We start from the raw sequence: 25,113 nt of genomic DNA, 5'->3' as shown, positions 1-25,113 counted from the left end.
ATAGGTGCCATTAACTAATGGTCTTGAAATGAAGTTGGATGACAGGCAGGGCAAGGATATTAAAGCAAATGATACAAATCAGCTATGATTTAATTGGCAGGTAGAACAGGACTGAAGGATTAAATAATTCTTGCCAGTCACCATGAAGATTTAACATTACTGCTCCTTATATACAGGGACAAGCCTCTGTACTAAGCCCATCTTACAATAAATTCCCTAAAGTTACAGCCAACTCAGGACAACGCTGTTTTGCCAAGAACAACTGTAAGCCTAAATCCTAGGGCTGCAGAAACTTCCCACATATTCCGTAACACGGCTCAGTATACAGTTCTTCATAGCTTGACTTCAGGTGTCATCTTGATCAATTTACAACTCAGCTAAATGGTCAGAAATAGGTTTACAGAGCTTTGAACAAATCATTTCTGTGTAGCTTTGTGTATATCTGGGACTCTTTTGACAGGCTTCCCATTGCCCAAATATTAGTTTCTTCTAGGAAACATCCCCAAATGATAAAAAGTGCAGGATGCAAAATTCACCTGCAGTGAAACATTTAGCCTCACTGGTCAGGTGTATTAAATTATCAAATATTAACTTGGTAAATTAATTTATTATTGTCACATGCATCGAGGTACAGTGATAAATTTAGTTTTGCATGCCAGCATTAGATCATTTCATTATATCAGTGCTCTGAGTTAGTACAGGGGAATAGCAACAGCAGCTAAAGTGTTGGGAAAAGTGCAATGCAGGCAGGCAATAAGGTCCATGGAGCATGATGAAGTAGATTGTGTGCTGATAACCCATCTTATCATACTAGGGAGCTATTCAATAGTCTTATAACAGTGGGATAGAAGCAGTCCCTGAGTCTAGTGGAATGTGCTTTCATGCTTTTGCATTTTTTTGTTTGATAGGACATGGGAGCTGAGAGAACGCCTTTGATTATGTTACCTGTTTTATCCTCCTCCTCGGAGAAGTAAAAAGAGCCCATAGATGTGAGCTGTCTCAAACTCTCTTTCCCCCAAATCTTTAAAGAATTGGACCCAAGCTGCTGGTTCTGTTCAAGAATACTAACTCATTATTCTTTTCTCCACTATATCTTTATTCTTTATGTAATTATGGTAATTTTTATGTCTTGCACTGTGCTGCTACCATGAAGCAGCAAATGTCATGGCCTGTGTCAGTGATGATAAACCCAATTCTGATCTTCATGCAGTCTTGAGTTCCTTGATTGCTTTACTGTGAACTCATGGCCAGGGTCATTTTCTCCTCGCCCAGGGATTACTCTAGGTGGCCGCTGCTCAGCTCTTCCACGTTACAGGGGACGCTGATCACTGTGGCATTAGCGAAATCACTCACAATCCACACTGAAGGAGAGAGAAGGTGGAGCTGTCTCACACGAGCAGACAAGAGGGGGCAGGCACAATTACTTCCTTGCATCGCAGGTTTCGTTAAAGTGTCGACAGCCATCGGCCACGTTCGTCCTGAAGGATGCCTCCAGTGTAACTTGTGTGACCGATTTGTTGTGTGCTCACACTCCATATCCCATGGCCAGATTGTAGTGATTTTTATTCTACCTGTTCCCACAGCAACGTGTGCCTGTGATGCTGCTGTAAGTAAGGGTTTCATTGCATCTGTGCATACAGTACACGCATGTGACAATAAAATCAGCTTTGACTTTGATGGCTTCCCTCAGCCTCATCCATTTCCAGGGTGAGTCCAAACACAAACTAGATGAACCACACATCATACTCCCCCTGTATGGACATCAAACTGCCAGTATGAACATTAAGCTCCCTAACTTCAGATAAATGTATCCCCTTCTGTCCCTTTCTCTTTCCGTCCGATCTGCCCAACTCCTCTCACACACCCTTCTCTCTAAATGCAACAGACCTCACCCGCAATCAAAACTCTCTTTCCCCTCCTCCACCCACTGGGTTTACTCAAACTCCACTTTCACTAGGCCCCCTCTCTTACTGTTCCCATCTGCCCGCACTACCTCCCTCTCTTTACACCCTGCTCCACCTCCCTCTCGTATCAGATTCTGTCATCTGAAGCCTCATGACACCTCCACCTAAGACCCCTCAGCCTCTGTTGCTATTTCATGTTCCCTTTCTCCATCTACCTATCTCCCCGTTCTCATCTGGTCCACCTATCCGCCACCAGCTCTTTCCTCCAGCTTTTCATGCTAAACCATCTCCCTTCTACTCTTCCAGTCCAGAATGAAGGTTCTCCACTCAAAACACTGACTGTCCATTTCCCTTCACAGATTCTGCCCAACCCAAGTTCCTCCAGCAGCTTGTTTCTTACTCCAGATTCCAATATCTGTAATTTTGTGTTGTCCCCATCCACAACAAGCCTCCTGAAATGATTGCTCATCTGCTTGACAAGGAACACCTCCACTCCATCAGTGCACATCTTTTATCAATGCACCATAGGAAGCATCCTGTCTGGATGCATCAAGGGTTGGTATGGACACTCCTCTGACCAAGGCCAGAAGAAATTGTAGAATGTTGTATACCGAGCCCAGCCTATCACGTAAACCAGTCTCCCTTCCACTGTCTCTGTCCAATCTTCCTGCTGTCTCTGGAAATCAGCCAGCATAATCAAGGAAAAAAAATTAACTATTGGTCTTTTACTCTACCTCGTTGTGACTCTTATGCTTTACTTGTCTACTGACAAGGTGTTTTCTCAATAACTGCAGATACCATTTCATTGGCTCTTCACTCAATCCTGAAACATCTGGACTGTGGAAATGTATACAGCAGGATGCTCTTCATTGACAACACCTCAGCATCCAATACTATCATCCCCTCAAAGCTAATCAATAAGCTACAAGTCAGAATAAGGATCAGAATCAGATTTAATATCACTGACATATGTTGTGAAATTTATTGTTTTGTGGCAGGAGTGCATTGCAATAAGAACTATAAATTATAATTAAAAGTATATATAAAGAAAGAAAATTAAATTAAACGTATAGCAGAAATTAAAAAATACTGAGAGAGTGTTCATGGGAATATTGTCCTTTGAGAAATCTGATGACAGAGGGTAAGAAGCTGTTCCTGAAACATTGAGTGTGTCTTCAGGCTCCTGTAGCACCTCCTTGATGGTAGCAATGAGAAGAGAGCATGTCCTTGGCCTCAATACCTCCTTACATGAATATTTCCTCAAATTGCTCACTTGCAGACCCCAGTCAGTTTGAATTGACAATAATATCTCCTCCTCAATCACCATCAGCACACATGCACCCTAAGGCTGTATGCTTAGCCACCCCCTCCACCCCACCCCACCCCCGCTCTACTCACTTTGTACTTATGATTGTGAGGCTAGGTACAGCTTCAGTGCCACATTTAAGTTTGCTGATGACACCACTGTATTGGTTGAATCAAAGGTGGCAACAAATCAACATAAGGAGGGAGGTTGAACATCTAGCTGAGTGGTGCCATAATAACTCTCACTCAATGTCAGCATAAACACAGAGATGACTATTGGCTTCAGGAAGAGGAAACCAGATGTCCATGAGCCAGTCCTCAATGGGAGATCAGATGTAGAGAGGTTCAGCAACTTTAAATTTGTTGGTGTAATCATTACAGAGGATCTCTCCTGGATCCAGCACGTAAGTGCCATTACAAAGAAAGCATGGCAGAACCTCCACTTTCTAAGAAGTTTGTGATAGACCTCTATAGATTTGTGGTAGAGAGTATATTGACTGGTTCTATCATGGCCTGGTATGGAAAGAGCAATTCCTTTGTATGGACAAACCTACAGAAAGTGGTGGATATGGACCAGTCTATCACAGGCAAGGCCCTACCCACTATTGAACACTTCTACTCAGACCATTGTCACAAGAAAGCAACATCCATCATCAAGGATGATCATGTTCTCTTCTCACTGCTGCTATTAGGGAGGTAGTGCAGGCACAGTTATTATATACATATCTCACTCTCTCTCTCTCATATTGAATGTGAATACACCAGTTAAAGCCATCTCCCATGTATATATGTAGTTGTGCATAGGCACAACTGAATGTCAGAAAATATCATGAACTGCACCCAGAGTTACAGGACAAAACAGAGAGAGTTAAACAGCATGAAGAAGCCGAAGGAGCCATGAGTAATAGTGAAAAGGAGCAAATTTAAAGTAAAAGTAACATGATGATGGCTTCAGTCGGGAAAGTTGATGAAGTTAATGGTGATAATGAATGCTGGGAGTTGTATATCAAGAGGGTTGAACTGCATTATAACGTGAACTACGTGGAGGAGCAAAAGAAAGCCCCTACATTTCTTAGCTTAATGAGCTCAAGAACATACAGTCTCTTACGCAACTTATTAACCCCTTCAAAGCCAGAAAGCAATAAGTTTGATGAAATTGTTACAATTTTACAAAATTACTTGAACCGTAATCTGTTGGTAATAGCTTAGAAGTTTAGATTTTACAAAAGGAACCAGTCAAAAGATGAAGGCCTTTCTGAATACATTGCAGAACTGTGAAAACTTTCCCAGTACTGTGACATTCAAGGTGGACTTTACAGTACATTAAGGGATGGCTTAATCAAAGCAGTCAGAAGAGGCTATAATCCGAAACAGACCTAACCTTAGAATGGGCATTGACAACTGCAGTATTGTGAGAGACTGCAGCAAAGGATGCAGCAGAACTACAGAAAAGGAGATTAGAATGTGAGATGCACAAAATGTCTCTGAATAGTGCAAAAAGCCAAAATTGATATTGATGTGGAAAATCCTCCCATGCTGCAAATGACTGTTGGTTCAAAGAAAACATGTGTAGAAAATGTCACAGTCAGGTCACATAGAGAGAGTATACAAGGCAGACAAAAAGCACAACCAAGTGAAAAGTCTCAAGCATAAAACTAAGCAAATTCATTAAGTTACTGAATTTAAAACAGAATCGGACAACATAGAGTCTGACAAAGATGAACTGTCGTGCCTCGAACTGCAGAGTATAATCGAAGCAGATCACAAGATTATCTTGGTCACAATAGATGTGTCTGGTGTAAAGCTGAAAGTGGAGCTGGACACATGGTCATCTTTGTCCATAATTCCAGAGGCTGATTACAACAGACAGTTTCCTGAGATACCATTAGGAAAGACCTCCATGATGCTAAAGACTTACACAGGTGAAAAAGTATCCCACAAAGGCAAACTGAAAGTAAGTGTGATGTATGGAGGCTGAACACAGCAGTTAGAGCTTTATATATTGAAAAATGGAGGACCAGCACTTTTAGGATGTGAATGGTTGTGAAAATCCAACTAGACTGGCACTCAGTCAATGTTCTCAGTGTGTCATCAACAGGCAATGGCAGTCCAAATGTTAGCACTAACCAGAGACTGGCACAGCTGCTTAATGCTAATGAGAAGGTGTTTAAGAAGAGGACTGGTAACTCAAAAGCATGAAGACCAGAATTGAACTACAGTAGATGGTACAGCAACACCACAATTCCATAAAGCATGTCTAGTGCCTTATGCACTACATTGAAGTGGATGCTGAACTGCAGAGCTTGGAGGCAATTCTCTCCAAGGTTGAGTGGAATGATTGGGCCACACTCATTGTCCTGGTGATCAAGAAAGGAAAGGCAGGAGCCATTCACATATGTGGGGATTTCAAGGTAAGCAGTAATCCAGTGCTGCATATTGTGCAGTATCCCCTGACATGAATACAAGACATATTTGCATCTTTGGCAGGTGGAGAGAGGTTTTCAAAGATTGACTTGTCACAAGCCTATCTGCATATGGAGATTGAGAAGTCAAGCAGGAAGTTCCTCACAATCAACTTTCACAAGGGACTGTTCCAGTATAATCATCTCGTCTTTGGCGTCAAATCAGCTCCAGCAATCTGGCAAAGAGCAATTCTAAGTGCTCCAAGATACCCCAGGAACACAATGTTACCTTGATGACATCATCGTGACTGGCAAAAATAATGAAGAGCACCTCCAAAACCTTGTAAAGTGCTTACAAGGCTGAGTGAGTATGGTCTGTGCGCAAAGAGAGAGAAGTGTGAGTTTTTCAAAAGTAAAATCTCATATTATGGACAGGTTATTGACAAGCATAGCTTACATAAGTCACAAGAGAAGATTGAAGCAGTGGCACCTAAACTTAAAAATGTGTCACAACTCAGGTCATATATCGGCCTTGTAAACGACCTTGAATGAACTGTTACAGAGAGGAGGAAAGTGGGAATGGTCAGAAAGATGTGAAAAAGCATTAAAGAAAACAAAGAGACTAATAACATCTGATAACTGCTCACCCATTATGACCCATCCCTGCCCATCAGGCTGGCATGTGATGCATTGATCCCTTATGGCATTCGATCCATTTTGTCACAGATTATGAAAGATGGATATGAGTGCCTGATTGCATTTGCTTCAAGATCACTGATGAATGCAGAACATAACTATGCACAGATTGACCGTGAGGCCCTTAGTCTAGTATGGGGAATAAAGAATTTCCACTATTCCAAAGATAGTCATAGCTGAAGGGTGGAAGTGGGGACAAGCTCCCACTGCTAAACAAATGCTCTTCATGGCGTGCATCTCAAACAGCCTCTGACAACCAAGTCAACTCCTGGCCTTCACATGTGGAATAGTTCTTATACCCAGCGGAGCTGACAGGAGAAGGGGCAAAGGCGGGCCATTGACACCTTAAAACCAGTTGCTCCGGGCAGATGGGGCTCGTTAACCACAGATGGTAGCTCATCTAGGAGAGAGAAAACTCCGATTTCAAACCTCCACTGCCTTGTGACTATAATCGCTCACAGAAAAGGCTTTGGGAGTAAACTCCAAGGATAAACCCAGAGTCAGAGTCCCGAAGGCAGCTGACTGCTGTACTCAGCACCGACACAGCAACTCCTGTGATGCTGTTGGCACCAAACTGTATCGACTTTCGTCGTTCCTTTGGACCTGTCATCAGCATGAAGAGGAGGGTCCCACTGCATAGGCAACAGACGGATCTCCATATCAACTCTGCCCTGGCTTGCACCCTGGAGAGGCCATTCCCAGTGACGACCAGAGGCGCAGTACCCATGGTCGACCACAACACACAATGGCCACACTACTCCTACAGACAAAACTTTATGCTAGTGGCAGATCACCAGCCCCTTGTGTCTATTTTCAATTCCAGGAATAGAATTCCAGTGATGACTGCTACCCAGTTACAATGTTGGGCACTATCCTAGGAGCCCGCTTTTATGACATAGAGTTCAAGGGTACGAAACAACACAGCAATGCTGATGGCTTGTCACGTCTTCCACTATGAACTGAAGAAGAAAAATCTTCAAACTGTGACCCACCAAAAGTGTTCTACACCGCATTGTTGGACCAGTTGTTGGTAACTTATTCCGAAACACCAAAGGAAACAAGGAATGACTCAACATTATAAAAAGTATATGAAATCACATGCAAGGATGGCCAGGTCATGGTAACCCTATGTTTCCAGAGTTCTCAGCAAGACAAGACAACCTTGGGCATGTCAACGAACACTGATGTGTGGATCTTGTGTTGTGGTTCCTTCTAATCTGCATGCCAGAGTGTTAGAACATCTGCATGAAGGGCACCTGGGTACAGTCAAGATGAAGAGTCTCACCTGGAGCTACATGTGATGGCTGGGAATAGATAAACAGATTGAAAACTCGGCCGAAAGCTGTTCAGGATACCAAAAAAGTTCAAAATGCACCTCCACAAGCACCATGGGAATGACCGTCATCACCATGGAAAAGATTACATATTGACTTTGCTGAGCCATTCACGGACTCCATACTTCTGATTGCGGTGGCTGCTCATCCTAAGTGGCCAGAGGTTATACCAAATGAAATCAACCACCTCAGCAAAGGCTGTCCCTGCTCTGAGGACTATCTTCGCCAGAATTGGCTTACCAGAACAAATTGTCAGTGAAAACAGACCACAATACATGTCAGAAGAATTCTGACTGTTCATGAAGAAAAGTGGGATCAGACATTTCAAGACATCTCCTCACCACCCAGCAAAGAACGGTTAGCTGAAAGGTTTATTCAAACCTTCAAGAAGTCCAGTAAAGTGATGGACAAGGAGGACATTTCTCTGCAGCACAAGGTAGACAACTTCCTTTTTGTGTATTGGAACTCAGTTCATGCAACAACAAATCAAACACCTGCAAAGGTGTTCGTGAGCAGGAATCTGAGACAGTGCATAGACCTTCTGAAACCAGATCTATGAAGGGAAGTGCAGAATAAACAGTTCAGCCAGTTGCTAAATGAACCAGAAGGAGCTTCAAAATTGGACAGGAAGCCCTAGCACGTAATTACTGAGAGGACAAGTAGACAACCGATGGGATAGCTACTAGAGCTGGACCACTGATGGACACAGTGGATGTTGGGGATCAGACATGGAGATGTCATGTGGACCAGATACTGGATGTTCAACTGACGAACACATCTGAGTCAACTGCATCCTACAAGATGGACACACCAGACTTACACCGCAGTGATGATGTTACTGACAGTAACATGACACCGGAAACTGAGAAAGTTATCTTAGTCAAGACATGATGCCACTCCACAGATCCAGAAGCACTATCCTGAAAGAAACAGAGTGCCACCCAGAAGACTGAACTTTTAGAACTGTGAATCTAGTTACGGACTGTTATTGTGAAAGCTTCTTTATTTGGAATATGAGTTTATGAAAGGAAAAATGAATGTTTTGTACACATAGTCTTATATTGTATTAATCTAAAGGGGAAGGAAGCGTAATGTATGGATCTATCTCTTTTAGAGCCATGACAGCCGCCCCCCAGAACTACGTATTTCGTATTGATCTGTTGTCTACTCATGTGCTGTCGTCTACACAAGTGCATTGTTCTCCCTCTCCCTCTGTAATGTGAATACACCAGTTAAAGACATCTCTCATGTGTGTGCTTTTATTTAATGTAAGTAGTTGTGTACAAACATAACCTCAACCATCAGGATCTTGAACCAGAGGGGATAACTTCACTCAACTTCACTCGCTCCATTACTAAACCGTTCCCACAACCTATGGACTCACTTTCATGCTTCCAATATTTATTGCTTATTATTTTATTTTATTATTTTTGTTATAAGTTTTTCTTTTTCCTCTTTTTGCATTTGTACAGTTTGTTAGGTTTTTTTGCACATTGGTTGGTTGTCTTTCATTGATTCTGTTGTGTTTCTTGTATTTAGATTAGATTAGAATAGATTATGAGGACACGCAGTCCTCTTTTATTGTCACTTAGTAATGCGTGCATTAAGAAATAACACAATGTTCCTCCAGAATGATATCACAGAAACACAAGACAACACAAGATTCCCCACAAGAAAATGAATCTCAGGTTATACATGACAACATACAGTATGTAGTATGTATTTTGATAATAAATTTGCTTTGACCTTTGAACTACATTTTGCATTTTGTTTTCCTTTGTACCACCTCAATGTACTTAATGGTATTATTTCTACAAGATTATTTGTACAAGAATGATCTGCTCTGATGGCATGCAAACAAAAACTTTTCACTCTATCTCCATACATGTGAGAATAATAAACCAATTACCATTATATACATTCATTCAGCATTGTAGCTTGCATTTAAGAGAGTGAAAAGATCACATCCACTGGGATTCACACTGACAAGTGAGAGAAGGTGCGATGCACTGTTAATGAGACCTAACAACACTGTGCTGGGAGACTCGCTGTTGAAATTCTGGCTGTACCTGTGCCTTTCATAAATGGTGTGAGGATAAGGTGTGTTAGGTTCTGTGTGATGAGACGGTGTAGGGGAGGGTTTACCCTTGCAACTAACCCATTGCTTCCAAACCAAAAGACAGCATTGTGTGTTGACAGCTACAAACCACTGCCAAAGCTCAGAGATATCCCCATAACAATCTTCCAATTTTGACAGTTATCTTTGCACTTGGGAATGCAAGTTATTCATAAAGAGGTGTTCTTACTCGTTCACCCTTGAGGCCCATGTCTCCCTTGAAGCCTGGGAAGCCATCTTCACCCTGGGAAACAGAGAAAAAGCAATCAGTGAGCTGTAACAAAACAGAATGATACAAATAATTGCCCGAGTAAAAGGAATTGCAAATATGTTGCTCTTTTAGCAAACTTGGGAGCTTACTAACTGTGCTTTCATGAACTGCATTCATTATTGCAATCTTGTATAGCCAATTACTTATTGCAAGATCCCACATACTGCAAAAAGGATTAATAATTAGGTGTACTTGCTCCTTTGTATCATTGGTCATTGGACATTATACATTTCCTGGGCTTCTGTGAAGATCTCCTCTGTGCTCTATTGAGTGGGACATAAATGTACAACCAGCTGAGTGCATGAGTGGCCAATATATCTGAAGGACATCACTTTGAACTGTGCAGCATTGCTCCAGTACTATACAGGAGCATCAGTATGACTTACACCCCTGTCGTGTCCGGAGTGGCTTCTGAAGTAACAATCAGCTGAGAGGTGAGGGTGTTACCTACAATGCCAACACTGAATCAGAAGGACAGAGTTCTTCTATAAGGAACAGGGAGAATTTCTCAGCAGTTTGGTCTGCTCAGTTCCCAGAGGAAAAAATGGAAACCTCATCCCTCATCGCAAACTCACAACCTCACTCACCTTCTCTGATCTGCACTCTAACTTTGCAGTCAGCTCACATAGTTTACCACTCATGGGCTCCTTGGTGCTACAGGAAGTAGCTAATATAGTCATCAGGCACAAGTTTCCTCACTGGTATACTTAATGGAGTGCAAGACTGCCCAAAAGAGGCTTTCCTATTGAGAATATAGCAGCATTTCCTGGGGTCTGTTTCACATCGATGACCTACTGTCTCCAGCGTCCAGTGTCAGTGATGTGTCTCATTGCATAGTTAGTGAATGAGATATGGGGGAGAAGGGCCTATGCAACAAGATCATGGATAAACAATGTTCACATTGAAACATGCAACATACCAAAGGAGCCATTCTGTTGCCCATTGGTCACGATGAGCGTACATCCCCAATGACCACCCTCAGGGGGCAGCGGGTTGGGCTAACTCCCAGACTCTGGTGTCTGAGGTGCTAAGACCCCAACCAGGCACCACCCTGGCAGAAAGTGGTAGGAAAGGGGATGGAGTTATTGGTTGGTGGATACCAACCCTTAAGTGTATAAGCCAATGGATTGAGATTGAATGTGTCCTGAGTCCCACAGTAAATAAAATGCAATCCACAGGGATGAGAATAGGAATCTCACCCAAAAGGAAAGTGAGGAGGTGGAGACTTACACAGCAATACAGCACTGGAACAGGTTCTTCAGGCCAACTGGTACATGACAAGCAAGTTGCTCAAGCTAATGGATAGTTAGCTCTTCAGGAGGATTATACAGGAGTTAAATTCAAGGCATCAGATAATCATTGTTACATTACTGAATGGAAAGGGTGATAAAGAGGGATTGCAAAAGATTAGAGGATAAGGGTCATTGATCCAGATAGAGAGATCATCAATCAATGAACTCTTCAATTATTAGTTGGTGAGATCATCAAACAGTGAGCTGATTGATAATTGGCACATTAATCAGTGAACTCTTTGATCAGTAAACTCATCCAATAGTGCACTCATTGATCACAGAGCATATTAATCAATGACCCATCAAAAAGTGAGCTCATCAATCACGGAACTTGTCAATCATTACTCCTGTCAATCGGTGAGCTCATCAATCATCGAGCTCATTGATCAACCAGTGAGCTCATCGATCAGTGAGTGCATCGATCGGTGAGCTCATCAATCATTAACACTGTCAATCACTCGGCTCACCAGTCACTGGATGATCAATCAATTGATTCATCATTGGAACCAAACTAAGAAAGACTAGATTTCCATGAAATTTTCTCACCTTTTCTCCTTTGTGTCCCATCAGCCCTCGGATTCCTTCTGATCCCTGAAATGCAGAGAAGAGCAGTGAGCCAAGGGACTAAGAGCAAACTGGAGTGACCATAATCAAAGACGCAGTTACAGGCACATACAACTGATCATCCCCAGTACCAGGTCTCACCTTCACACCACGGGGGCCAGGATAACCAATTGGACCCTGAGGACCTGGCTGACCCTGTGATATAAACAAGAGAGAGTTGATTATATACATCATCAGGCAGAGAACATAGAAGAGTACAGCAACGAACAGCCCCATCAGTCCATGATGCTGTAATGACCTTTTAACCTATTCCAAGATCAACCTAACACTTCTCTCCCACATAGACCTGAAATTTTCTTTAATCTCTTAAATGAGCCTTTCGTCATAAAACATTATCTTATCTAGGTGGCATCCAGGTAAACCTCCTCTGCATCCTCTCTAAAGCTTCTGCATCCTTCCTATAATGAAATGAGGAGAAATGAATACCAAGTGTAGTCTAACCAGAGTTTTATAGAGCTACAATATTACCACACGTCACTTGAACTCAATCCCCTGAGTAATGAAGGCCAATACAACATATGCTTTCTTAACTACCCCACCAACTTGCACACTATCTTTGAGGGCGCTATGTGCTAAGACCCCAAGTTCCCTCTGTTCCTCCACACTTCTAAGAAACCTGCCATTAACCTTGTATTCTGCTTTCAATTTTGACCTTCCAAATTGTATCAGTTCTCAATTTTCCAGGTTGAACTCTCTCTGAAACTTCTTGGCCCAACACTGCATCCTATCAATGTCAGAATCAGAATCAGGTTTAATATCACCAGCATATGTTGTGAAATTTGTTAACTTAGCAGGAGCAGTACAATGATACACCTGATAAATATAGAAAAAAATAAATAAATAAATTGCAGTACATGTATATTAAATAGTTAACAATAGTGCAAAAACATAAACAATTAAAAAATGAGATAGTGTTTATGGGTACAATGTCCATTTAGAAATTGGTCCACTTTGTTCTTTTGTAACCTTAGGGAATGCCCCAAGAGACAGCATAGACTCAGTTGGCTGAATAGCCTTCATCTGTATCCTGAGGAAAAATGCCTCAGGTCTGGACCTCTGGTGGCTTGCTTGGAGTGTAGGCGTTGTTCCAGTGCTTCAGATCTCCTTTAGTGCATTTGCTTCCTGATAATTATAGACCAGTGAGCCTTGCGACTGTGGTGGGAAAGCTGTCGGAAAAGATTCTGAGAGATAGGATCTATGGGCATTTAGAGAATCATGGTCTGATCAGGGACAGTCAGCATGGTTTTGTGAAAGGCAGATCGTGTCTAACAGGCCTGATAGAGTTCATTGAAGAGGTGACCAGGCATATAAATGAGGGTAGATTAGATTAGATTATGAGGACACGCGGTCCTCTCTTCTTGTCACTTAGTAATGCATGCATTAAGAAATGATACAATATTCATTTTGTATCATTGGATTGCAGTGGATGTGATCAACATGGATTTTAGTAAGGCATTTGACAAGTTTCCACACGGTAGGCTATTCAGAAAGACAGAGGGCATGGGATCCAGGGAAATTTGGCCAGGTGGATTCAGAACTGGCTTGCCTGCAGAAGGCAGAGGGTTGTGGCGGAGGGAGTACATTCAGATTGGAGGATTGTGACTAGTGGTGTCCCACAAGGATCGGTTCTGGGACCACTACTTTTCATGATTTTTATTAACGACCTGGATGTGGGGGTAGAAGGGTGGGTTGGCAAGTTTGCAGATGACACTAAGGTTGGTGGTGTTGTAGATAGTGTAGAGGATTGTCGAAGATTTCAGAGAGACATTGATAGGATGCAGCTGAGAAGTGGCAGATTGAGTTCAACCCGGAGAAGTGTGAGGTGGTACACTTTGGAAGGACAAACTCCAAGGCAGAGTACAAAGTAAATGGAAGGATACTTGGAAGTGTGAAGGAGCAGAGGGATCTGGGGGTACATGTCCACAGATCCCTGAAAGTTGCTTCACAAGTAGATAGTGTAGTTAAAAAAGCTTATGGAGTAACAACAGGAATTCTGCAGATGCTGGAAATTCAAGCAATACACATCAAAGTTGCTGGTGAACGCAGCAGGCCAGGCAGCATCTCCAGGAAGAGGTACAGTCGACGTTTCAGGCCAAGACCCTGTCCTGACGAAGGGTCTCAGCCTGAAACGTCGACTGTACCTCTTCCTGGAGATGCTGCCTGGCCTGCTGCGTTCACCAGCAACTTTGATGTGTAAAGCTTATGGAGTGTTAGCTTTCATAAGTCGAGGGATAGAGTTTAAGAGTCGTGAGGTAATGATGCAGCTCTATAAAACTCTGGTTAGGCCACATTTGGAGTACTGTGTCCAGTTCTGGTCGTCTCACTGTAGGAAGGATGTGGAAGCATTGGAAAGGGTACAGAGGAGATTTACCAGGATGCTGCCTGGTTTAGAGAGTATGCATTATGATTAGAGATTAAGGGAGCTAGGGATTTACTCTTTGGAGAGAAGGAGGAAGAGAGGAGACATGATAGAGGTGTACAAGATATTAAGAGGAACAGCCAGCACCTCTTCCCCAGAGCACCACTGCTCAATACAAGAGGACATGGCTTCAAGTTAAGGGGTGGGAAGTTCAAGGGGGATATTAGAGGAAGGTTCTTTACTCAGAGAGTGGTTGGTGCATGGAATGCACTGCCTGAGTCAGTGGTGGAGGCAGATACACTAGTGAAATTTAAGAGACTACTAGACGGGTATATGGAGGAATTTAAGTTCAGGGGTTATATGGGAGGCAGTGTTTAAGGGTCGGCACAACGTCGTGGGTCGAAGGGCCTGTATTGTGCTGTACTGTTCTATGTTCAAAGTAATCTTCATCTACCAGGACTTCCAGGTCTCTGCACAATTTCCTACTTTAGGGGAAGTGGGAGATTGGGATTGCTCTGAGAGACAGTACACCCTCAGTGGGTTGAACAGTCCTATTTCATTGGGAAATACAATAAATAATGTAACTGGGTACAGTTTAGGATTACACATGGTGAGCTAGACATCATATCTACAAAGGACTCTGCATCTGAATGGTTTTAGATCTTGACCTCCTTCTCTGTGGAAGGTACTCCAATGGGAGGAGGAAAATGGAAAATACCATCATGTCATTTAATAAGTTTCACCGCCAACCCAACCTACAGCTAACATTAAGAGAAAACTCGCCCTGCAATTTCCAGCCAATTAATTCCACCTTTAAAGTTCTGTCACTGTAATGTCGCAAACCAGGCAGACATCAAGCTCTTCTAATGACAAACCAACCTTACCTCTAAATTTGCCTCTAAATGAGTTGCAGAGAAAGAGAGGATGGATATGGGTCCTCCCACCTACAGAATCAATGCTGACCATCAAGCACACTTTGCACCAGTCCTACGCTAAACCACTTCCTATAGTAATTTATAGTTGTTTTTTTTTTAAATTATGTATTGCAATATACTGTTCCTCAAAACATCACATTTCATAACATATTCTAGTGATATTAAATCTAATTTTGATTCTGATTGAGCGCTAACTATCAGTGCACCATTGAAAATATCTCTTTTTTTATCAAGTTATTCAGCACACTAATAGGTCCTTAGATCCAGTACTGATCTACATTTTACCCAAATCCTCAGACTCAGCCCATATTGCATCAGGTACTCATCTAAGTACATCATTGCACCTACGCATACATGTATTTATGAATGTCATAAAAAACTCAAATTTTGACTGCTTTTTTAAATTATCCCCACAAGCAAATTGAGAATAAGTAACCCTTACTCTATCCCATGCTTCAGACTTACCTGGTTGCCTTTGGAACCAGATGGACCTTCTTTTCCTGGATGGCCCTGTAAGAATGAAAGCAACAGGTCAAGGTGCAAAGCCCAAAAAAAGGCATCCTGATAAAGATCATACCTCATTAGTACATTAAAATCCTTGATTACATAGTTTTGACTGCAGACTACTGCAACATTCATGAACTCAGGGACTTGGAATATAATTTTTTTTCGTGTGACTATATTTTACTGTTATTTATTTTCTGCTATGTATGTTTTGCTGTGTATGACTGTTGGTACTATGTTTTGTAACTTAGCTCTGGAGTAGCACAGTTTCCTTTAGCTGTATTTGCAGACATTTAGGTATGGTTAAATGACAATTAAATTTAAACATAGGTCAAAAAATGTCAAAAACCAAAAATCCAAAGTAATCATTGTATTTTTACTAATATTCTACATGTGCTTGTATATGAGAGGACTGGCCCTCAAAGCCACAGTGTCGCCTAGCAGTTATCGGGCGGGTCGACATATATCAGTGGGCTGGACGGAGAGAACTTCATCTACATACATGCATATTCTGCGTCGTTTTTTTACTGATATTTTATATGGTTTTGTTGATTAGTGTGTGTGAGGACTGGGATGGGGGGGTGTGGCGTTGGGATTCTTTAACTCTGTGAATATGTTCATGTGTTTGACTGTTGGTATTATGTTTTAACACCTAGACCCCATAGTAATGTTGCCTTGCTTGGCTGTACTCATGAGTATTCATGTATGGATGAATGACAAGTAAACTTGAATTGAATCGAAGGGGGCTGAAAAAAGGTAAGAGAGACAAAATACCTGTAAGTAATTCCCTCAGTCAAAATGGAGCTAAAATTGTAGACTCACAGACTCATACAGCACAGAAATAGGCTGTTCAGCCTACCTAGCCCATGCCGACCATTAACTATCCATTTATACCAATCCTATTTTAGTCCCTCTACATTCCCATCAACTCCACCCTTCCACCAGATTCTATCCTTCACCCACACACTAGGGATAATTTACAATGGCAAAATAGCCCCATCCACTTTGGGATGTGAAAGCAACACGGGAAACACACAGTCACAGGCAGAGCATGCAAACTCTACACAGAATGTGAGGCAGCATCTCTAACCACTGGGCCACCACACCAGGACCAGAACTGGTTAAAGATTCTGTGAAACTTTATTTTCAAATCTCCCATCATCCAGCCAGACTGTCACCCACCAACTCTAGGTTGTTGGCAACACATGAAATATGCAGACAGCAGGATTATTTGGTCAGACAGCGCTGTGGGCCCAGTTGGTCATAGGACACAGGTCCACCTTCCACCATCAGCTTATTAAAACACGTCTCTCCCAGGAGCACTCACACACGGAGGGTTAAATCATCTTGTTCAAAAATCTTACCCTGCCCTTCACCACACTCTCCGGACATAGAAAGAAAGACTCAATAGCACAGCTCATTACATAACCACTGGATGCGTCTACTTACTGGAGGACCATCAGCGCCAGGGATTCCGGGCAGACCAGGCTTCCCAGTTGGACCCTGCAGAAAGTAAGAACCATGAAAAAACGTCAGATGAGGGCCCTTCTATCTTTTAGCAAAGTTACAAGATTGGTGAATGCCAAAGTCATAACAGTTTGAACCATCTACTTTTCCACAAATCAACGAATTAAAGATGTCAGAAATGTTAAGGCATTGGCAGTCTGTGGAAGCTGGAAGTCCATGAGCCAGTCTTCATCAGAGGATCAGAGTGGCAAAGAGTCGGTAGCTTTAAATTCCTCAGCGTTATCATTTCAAAGGATCTGTCCTGGGTCCATCACGCAAGTGCTGTTACAAAGAAGGCATGGTAGTGCCTCTTATTCCTTAGAATTTTGCAAAGAGTCAGTATGCCATCTGAGACTTTGACGTATTTCTATAGATGGACTGTGGAGAGTATACTGACAAGTTGCATCACAGCCTGGTATGGAAACACCTACACCCCTGAAATTAACTACATACGAAAGATAGTCGTCCTCGCATTCCTTCACAAATAAAGCCCTTCCTACATTGAGTACGTCAATGAGGGGCACTATCACAGGAAAGCAGCATCCATCATTGAGGACACACACCATCTGGGTTATGCTGTCTTCTCCTCGCTGCCATCAGGAAGGAGGTACGGAGCCTTAGGCCCTACACCACCAGGTTCAGGAACAGTTATTACCCCTCAACCATCAGGTGTCTGAACCAGAGTGGATAACTTCACTCACACTAACACTGAGGTCCAAACTGGTTTCACAAGCTATGGATTCACTTTCAAGGGTTCTACTACTTCTGTTCTCAACACAATTCATCTATTATTATTATTATTGTTATTATTTTGTTTTTCTTTTCCGTATTTGCAAAATTTGTTGTCTTTTGCACATTGATTGTCCACCTTTGTTTGCATGCAGTTTTTTCATTGACTCTATTGTGTTTCTTTGTATTTATTGTGAATACCTACAGGAAAAATGAATCTCAAGGTAGTATTATTGTGACATATATGTGCTTCCATAATAAATTTACTTTGAACTTTGAGTGCTGAGGAAGTTACAGAGGTCTGAACCACCCCTAAATTAAAGTTGCCTGCCAATAAACAAGTGGGATGAGCACCTTTCACTAACAGTGACTTACTCCAGGAAACTGGCCTGTGACTGTTTCATGGAGCTGATATCAAACTGAAAGAGGCACTCGTCATGAATAACAGTTGGAGTGTTGAGGAGTGAGGGTTTTGCCTTTTTCTCTAACCGCTGCAGATCAGGTACAGATCTGCACTGGTTCTTCTAGTTGAACCTGAGGCCCTGGTTTAATTCTCCCAACTCTTAGCTACTGCAGAATATACAGTAGCCTGTAGTTTCCATACCACCAGGTTTAAAAACAGCTGCTTCCCTTCAGTCATTAAGTTTTTGAACTAACTAGCACAACTCTAACCATTACCTTAGTATAGCAACATTCACTTTGCACTAAAATAGGCTTTACATTTTCATTATCCTAATTGTGATCTTTGTAAAACCAGGATACAATTTATGCTTAATTTATGATTTCCTTGTGAAAGTTACTTATATGAAGCTACTGTATGTGCCAGTGATGCAGCTGCAAGTAAGTTTTTCATTGCAGCTGTGCATTCATGTAGTTCTGTATAAAGTAATAAACTTGACATTGTCTTTCAGAATGGTTCCTCAAGCACCGATCCTGAAGCTCAGTGAAGTGTGGAGATGCTCCTGGATTGTCTCAGTTAGCAGGAGACAGAGTGCTACTTACAGCAACTGCCTGTGGCAAAGAATTCCATAGATTCACCACTTTCTGGCTAAGGAGATCCCTCCTCATCTCCATTCTAAAAGGATGCACCTCTATTCTGAGGCTGTGTCCTCTGGTCTTAGACTCTCCCACCATAGGAAACATCCTCTCCACATCCACTCTTTCAAGCCCTTTCACCAATTTGATAGGTTTCCATGAAGTCACACTTCATTCTTCTGAATTCTAGTGAATAGAGGTCCAGAGCCATAAAATGCTCTTCATATGACAAGCCATTCAATCCTGTAATTATTTTCATGGAACTCCTTTGAACCCTCTCCAGTTTCAGAATATACTTTCTAAGAAAAGCTGCAGCTCCTAACAAACCGTGTTAGGGAACTGGAGCAGGAGCTGGATGACCTGCGGATCATTGGGGAGAATGAGGAGATTATAGATAGTAGCTACAGGGAGGTAGTTGCGCCAAAGGAGCAGAGCACAGGAAATTGGGTCACTTTCAGGCGAGGGAAGAGGAAAGGGCAGGCAGAGCAGGGTTCCCCTGTGGCCATTCCCTCAACAAGTATACCGCATTGGATACTGTTGGGGGGGATGACTTACCTGGGACAAGCTGCAGTAGCCAGATCTCTGGCACTGAGTCTAGTTCTGCAGTGCAGAGGGAGGGGGGAAAAAGAGGAGAGCGGTAGTGATAGGGGACTCGATAGTTAGAGGTGCAGATAGGAGATTCTGTGGTCATGACAGAGAATCCAGGATGGTTTGTTGCCTCCGGGTGCCAGGGTCAGGGATGTCTCTGATCACTTGCATGACATTCTGAAGTGGGAGGGTGATCAGCCAGATGTGGTGGTGCACATCGGTACCAATGACATAGCAAGGAAGAGTGAGGAGGTCCTGGAGAGTGAGTATAGAGAGCTTGGTAGGAAGTTGAAAAGCAGGACCTTGAGAGTGGTAATCTCAGGTTTGCTACCTGTGCTATGTGCCAGTCAGGGTAGGAATAGGATGCTCCGGAGGATGAACAAGTGGCTGAGGAACTGGTGTAAGGGGCAGGGGTTCAGATTTCAGGATTATTGGGACTTCTTCTGGCCAGGTGGGAGCTGTACAAGAGAGATGGGTTACACTTGAACTACAAGGGGACCAATATCCTTTCAGGGAGGTTTGTTAGTGCTATTGGGGAAGCTTTAAACTAGATTTGCAGGGGGATGGGAACCACAGTGCCAGAGCTGACAGTGATGCTGGGGTGAAAATAAATGATGTTAAAAGTTCAAGCAAAGCTGCAAATAGAAAGGTTGTGAATGGTGGTAAAAATCTTCTGAGGTGTATATATTTCAATGCTAGGAGTATTGCGGGGAAGGTAGACGAGTTGAGGGCGTGAATTGACGTGGAATTGTGACGTTATAGCAATTAGTGAAACTTGGCTACAGGAGGGGCAGGACTGGCAGCTTAAGATTCCAGGGTTCCGATGTTTCAGATGTGATCGAGGCAGAGGAAGGAAAGGTAGGGGGGTAGCATTGCTTGTCAGGGAAAATGTTACAGCAGTGCTCAGGCAGGACAGATTAGAGGGCTTGTCTACTGATTCCTTATGGGTGGAGCTGAGAAACAGGAAAGGTATGGCCACATTAGTGGGGTTGTATTATAGACCACCCAATAGTCAGCGAGAATTGGAGGAGCAAATCTGCAGAGAGATAGCAGGCAACTGCAGGAAACATAAAGTTGTGATAGTAGGGGATTTTAATTTTCCACATATTGATTGGGAGTCCCAAACTGTTAGGGGTCTAGATGGGTTAGAGTTTGTAAAATGTGTTCAGGAAAGTTTTCTAAATCAATATATAGAGGTACCAACTAGAGGGGATGCAATATTGGATCTCCTGTTAGGAAACGAGTTAGGGCAAGTGACGGAAGTGTGCATAGGGGAGCACTTTGGTTCCAGTGATCATAATACCATTAGTTTCAACTTGATCATAGACAAGGATAGATCTGGTCCTAGGGTTGAGGTTCTGAACTGGAAGAAGGCCAAATTTGAATAAATGAGAAAGGATCTAAAAAGCGTGGATTGGGACAGGTTGTTCTCTGGCAAGGATGTGATTGGTAAGTGCGAAGCCTTCAAAGGAGAAATTTTGAGAGTGCAGAGCTTGTATGTTCCTGTCAGGATTAAAGGCAAAGTAAATAGGAATAAGGAACCTTGGTTCTCAAGGGATATTGCAACTCTGATAAAGAAGAAGAGAGAGTTGTATGACATGCATAGGAAACAGGGAGTAAATAAGGTGCTTGAGGAGTATAAAAAGTGCAAGAAAATACTTAAGAAGGAAATCAGGAGGGCTAAAAGAAGACATGAGGTTGCCTTGGCAGTCAAAGTAAAGGATAATCCAAAGAGCTTTTACAGGTATATTAAGAGTAAAAGGATTGTAAGGGATAAAATTGGTCCTCTTGAAGATCAGAGTGGTCGGCTATGTGCAGAACCAAAAGAAATGGGGGAGATCTTAAATGGGTTTTTTGCGTCTGTATTTACTAAGGAAACTGGCATGAAGTCTATGGAATTAAGGGAAACAAATAGTGAGATCATGGAAACTGTACAGATTGAAAAGGATGAGGTGCTTGCTATCTTGAGGCAAATTAAAGTGGATAAATCCCCAGGACCTGACATTGTATTCCCTTGGACCTTAAAGGAGACTAGTGTTGAAATTGCAGGGGCCCTGGCAGAAATATTTAAAATGTCGCTGTCTACCGGTGAGGTGCCGGAGGATTGGAGAGTGGCTCATGTTGTTCCGTTCTTTAAAAAAGGTTTGAAAAGTAATCTGGGAAATCATAGGCTGGTAAGTTTGACGTCGGTAGTGGGTAAGTTATTGGAGGGAGTTCTAAGAGACAGAATCTACAAGCATTTGGATAGACAGGGACTTATTAAGGAGAGTCAACATGGCTTTGTGCATGGTAGGTCATGTTTGACCAATCTATTGGAGTTTTTCGAGGAGGTTACCAGGAAAGTAGATGAAGGGAAGGCAGTGGATGTTGTCTACATGGACTTCAGTAAGGCCTTTGACAAGGTCCCGCATGGGAGGTTAGTTAGGAAAATTCAGTCACTAGGTATACATGGAGAGGTGGTAAATTGGATTAGACGTTGGCTCAATGGAAGAAGCCAAAGAGTGGTAGTAGAGGATTGGTTCTCAGAGTGGAGGCCTGTGACTAGTGGTGTGCCACAGGGATCAGTGCTGGGTCCATTGTTATTTGTCATCTATATCAACGATCTAGATGATAATGTGGTAAATTGGATCAGCAAATTTGCTGATGATACAAAGATTGGAGGTGTAGTGGACAGTAAGCAAGGTTTTCAAAGCTTGCAGAGGGATTTGGACCAGCTGGAAAAATGGGCTGAAAAATGGCAGATGGAGATTAATACAGACAAGTGTGAGGTATTGCACTTTGGAAGGACAAAGCAAGGTAGAACATACAGGGTAAATGGTAAGGCACTGAGGAGTGCAGTAGAACAGAGGGATCTGGGAATACAGATACAAAATTCCCTAAAAGTGGCGTCACAGGTAGATAGGGTCGTAAAGAGAGCTTTTGGTACATTGGCCTTTATTAATCAAAGTATTGAGTATAAGAGCTGGAATGTTATGTTGAGGTTTTATAAGGCATTGGTGAGGCCGAATCTCAAGTATTGTGTGAATTTTAGTCACCAAATTACAGGAAGGATATTAATAAGGTTGAAAGAGTGCAGAGAAGGTTTACAAGGATGTTGCCTGGACTTGAGAAACTCAGTTACAAAGAAAGGTTGAATAGGTTAGGACTTTATTCCCTGGAGCGTAGAAGAATGAGGGGAGATTTGATAGAGGTATATAAAATTATGATGGGTATAGATAGAGTGAATGCAAGCAGGCTTTTTCCACTGAGGCAAGGGGAGAAAAAAACCAGAGGACATGGGTTAAGGGTGAGGGGGGGAAAGTTTAAAGGGAACATTGGGGGGGGGGGGCTTCTTCTTCACACAGAGAGTGGTGGGAGTGTGGAATGAGCTGCCAGACGAGGTGGTAAATGCGGGTTCTTTTTTAACATTTAAGAATAAATTGGACAGATACATGGATGGGAGGTGTATGGAGGGATATGGTCCGTGTGCAGGTCAGTGGGACTAGGCAGATAATGGTTCGGCACAGCCAAGAAGGGCCAAAAGGCCTGTTTCTGTGCTGTAGTGTTTCTATGGTTTCTATTGCTTCTATAAGGGCAGTAAAACTGCTGAAAATATTCCAAGTGAGGCCTCACCCGTGCTTTATAAACTCTCAATGTTACATCCTTGTTATTATATTCTAGTCCTCTTGAAATGAGTGCTAACATCGCATTTGGCTTCATCACCACGGACTCAACTTGCACGTTAACTTTTAAGGAATCCTGCACAAGGACCCCATATCCCTTTGCACCTCATATTTTTGTATTTTCCCTCCATTTAGAAATTAGTCAACCCTTTCATTTCTTCTACCAAAGTGCATGACCATACACTTCCCAACACTGTATTCTATCTGTCACTCCTTTGCCTATTCTCCTAATCTGTCTGTCCTTCTGTAGTCTCTCTATTTCTTCAAAACTACCTGCCCCATCCACCTACCTTCATATCATCTGCACTGCAGACTTTGCAACAAAACCATCAATTCCATCATCCAAATCATTGACATATAAAATAAAAAGAATTGGCCCAACACAGACCCCTCTGGAACACCACTAGTCACTGGCAGCCAACCAGAAAAGGCTCCCTTTATCCACTTTTTGCCTCCTACTAATCAGCCACTGCTTTATCCATGCTAGATATTTCCCTGAATGACCTTGTGCTAGTAGCTTGTGAAGTAGCCTCATGCGTGTCGCATTGTCAAAGGCCTTCCGAAAATCCAAGTATACAATATCATCTGATTCTTCTTTGTCTATCCTGCTTGTTATTTCCTCAAAGAATTCCAAGAGATTTGTCTGGCAAGATCTTTGCTTGAGAAAACCACACTGACTATGGCCTATTTTATCATGCGCCTCCAAGTACACTGAGACCACATCCTTAAAAATCGACTCCAACAATTTCCCAACCACTGACATCAGACTAACAGGCTATAATTTCCTTTCTTCTGCCTCTCTCCATTTTTAAAGAGTGGAGTAAAATTTGCAATTTTCCAGTCTTCCAGAACCATTCCAGAATCTGGTGATGCTTGAAAGAACATTACTAATGCCTCTACAATTTCTGCAGCCACCTTTTTCAGAATCCTTGGGTGTACACCATTTGGCCCAGGTCATTTATTTACCTTCAGACCTTTCAGTTTCCCAAGAAACCTCTCTCTAGTTCTGGCAACTTTACATACTTCATGACCCCTGACATCTGGAAATTCCACCATTCTGCCAGTGAAGACCGATGCAAAATAATTATTCATTTCATCTGCCATTTCCTTGCCCCCATTACTACCTCTCCAGCATCATTTCCCACTGGTCTGATATCCACTCTCGTCTCTTTTATACTTTATGTAACTGAAGAAACTTTTGGTATCCTCATTAATATTATTGACTAGCTTACTTTTGTATTCCATCTTTACCTTCTTAATGACATCTTAGTTGTCTTCTGGTGGTTTTTAAAAGCTTCCCAATCCTTTAACTTCCCACTAATTTTTGCTTTATCATATGCCCTCTCTTTGGCTTTTATGCTGGCTTTACTTTCTCTTGGTAGCCACAGATGTGTCAACTTGCCCCTTCGGGATGTATATAACCACTGCCTTCCGAATTTTTTCCAGAAATTCCAACCATTGCTGCTCTGACATCATCCCTGCCTGTGTTCTTTTTTTAATCACTTCAGGCCAAATCCTCTCTCATGCCTATATAATTCCTTTTACTCCAGTCTAATACTTATACATCTGTCTTTAGCTTCTCCATCTCAAATCTCAGGTTGAATTTGATCATATTATGATCACTTGTGCCGTAAGGATTGTTTGACCTTAAGCTCTCTTATCAATTCTGGAAGAAGGAGAACCCATCCAAGTACAGGACCATATGTTCAAAACTCTCCTGCCTAAAGGAAGAATCTCATAATCCAACCTGACAATCATAGGTATCTCAATTGATTATAAAGTGATACAGCAAGGAATGAGGCTCCTTGGCCCAACGGCTTCATGCTGACCATCAGGTAGCCTTCTCCAGCT

At 42.4% G+C, this 25,113-nt stretch overlaps 1 protein-coding gene across 1 annotated transcript in view; it reads right to left on the bottom strand.

Moving 5' to 3' along the window:
* The window catches only part of LOC140198073 (collagen alpha-1(V) chain-like), a 269,358-nt gene that overhangs the window by 84,183 nt on the left and 160,062 nt on the right, over positions 1–25,113 (bottom strand). The window contains exons 25-29 of the mRNA XM_072258945.1: positions 17,192–17,245; positions 15,704–15,748; positions 12,026–12,079; positions 11,867–11,911; positions 9,948–10,001 (exon numbers count right to left, since the gene is read on the bottom strand). Coding sequence (XP_072115046.1) covers positions 9,948–10,001; positions 11,867–11,911; positions 12,026–12,079; positions 15,704–15,748; positions 17,192–17,245 — 252 coding nt within the window. The remainder of the gene's footprint in view (positions 1–9,947; positions 10,002–11,866; positions 11,912–12,025; positions 12,080–15,703; positions 15,749–17,191; positions 17,246–25,113) is intronic.

Source organism: Mobula birostris, chromosome 5 (assembly GCF_030028105.1).
Source record: "Mobula birostris isolate sMobBir1 chromosome 5, sMobBir1.hap1, whole genome shotgun sequence".
NCBI lineage: Eukaryota > Metazoa > Chordata > Chondrichthyes > Myliobatiformes > Myliobatidae > Mobula > Mobula birostris.
Note: the sequence above shows the minus strand (reverse complement) of the source record. Positions and strands in the feature narration are given on the sequence as shown.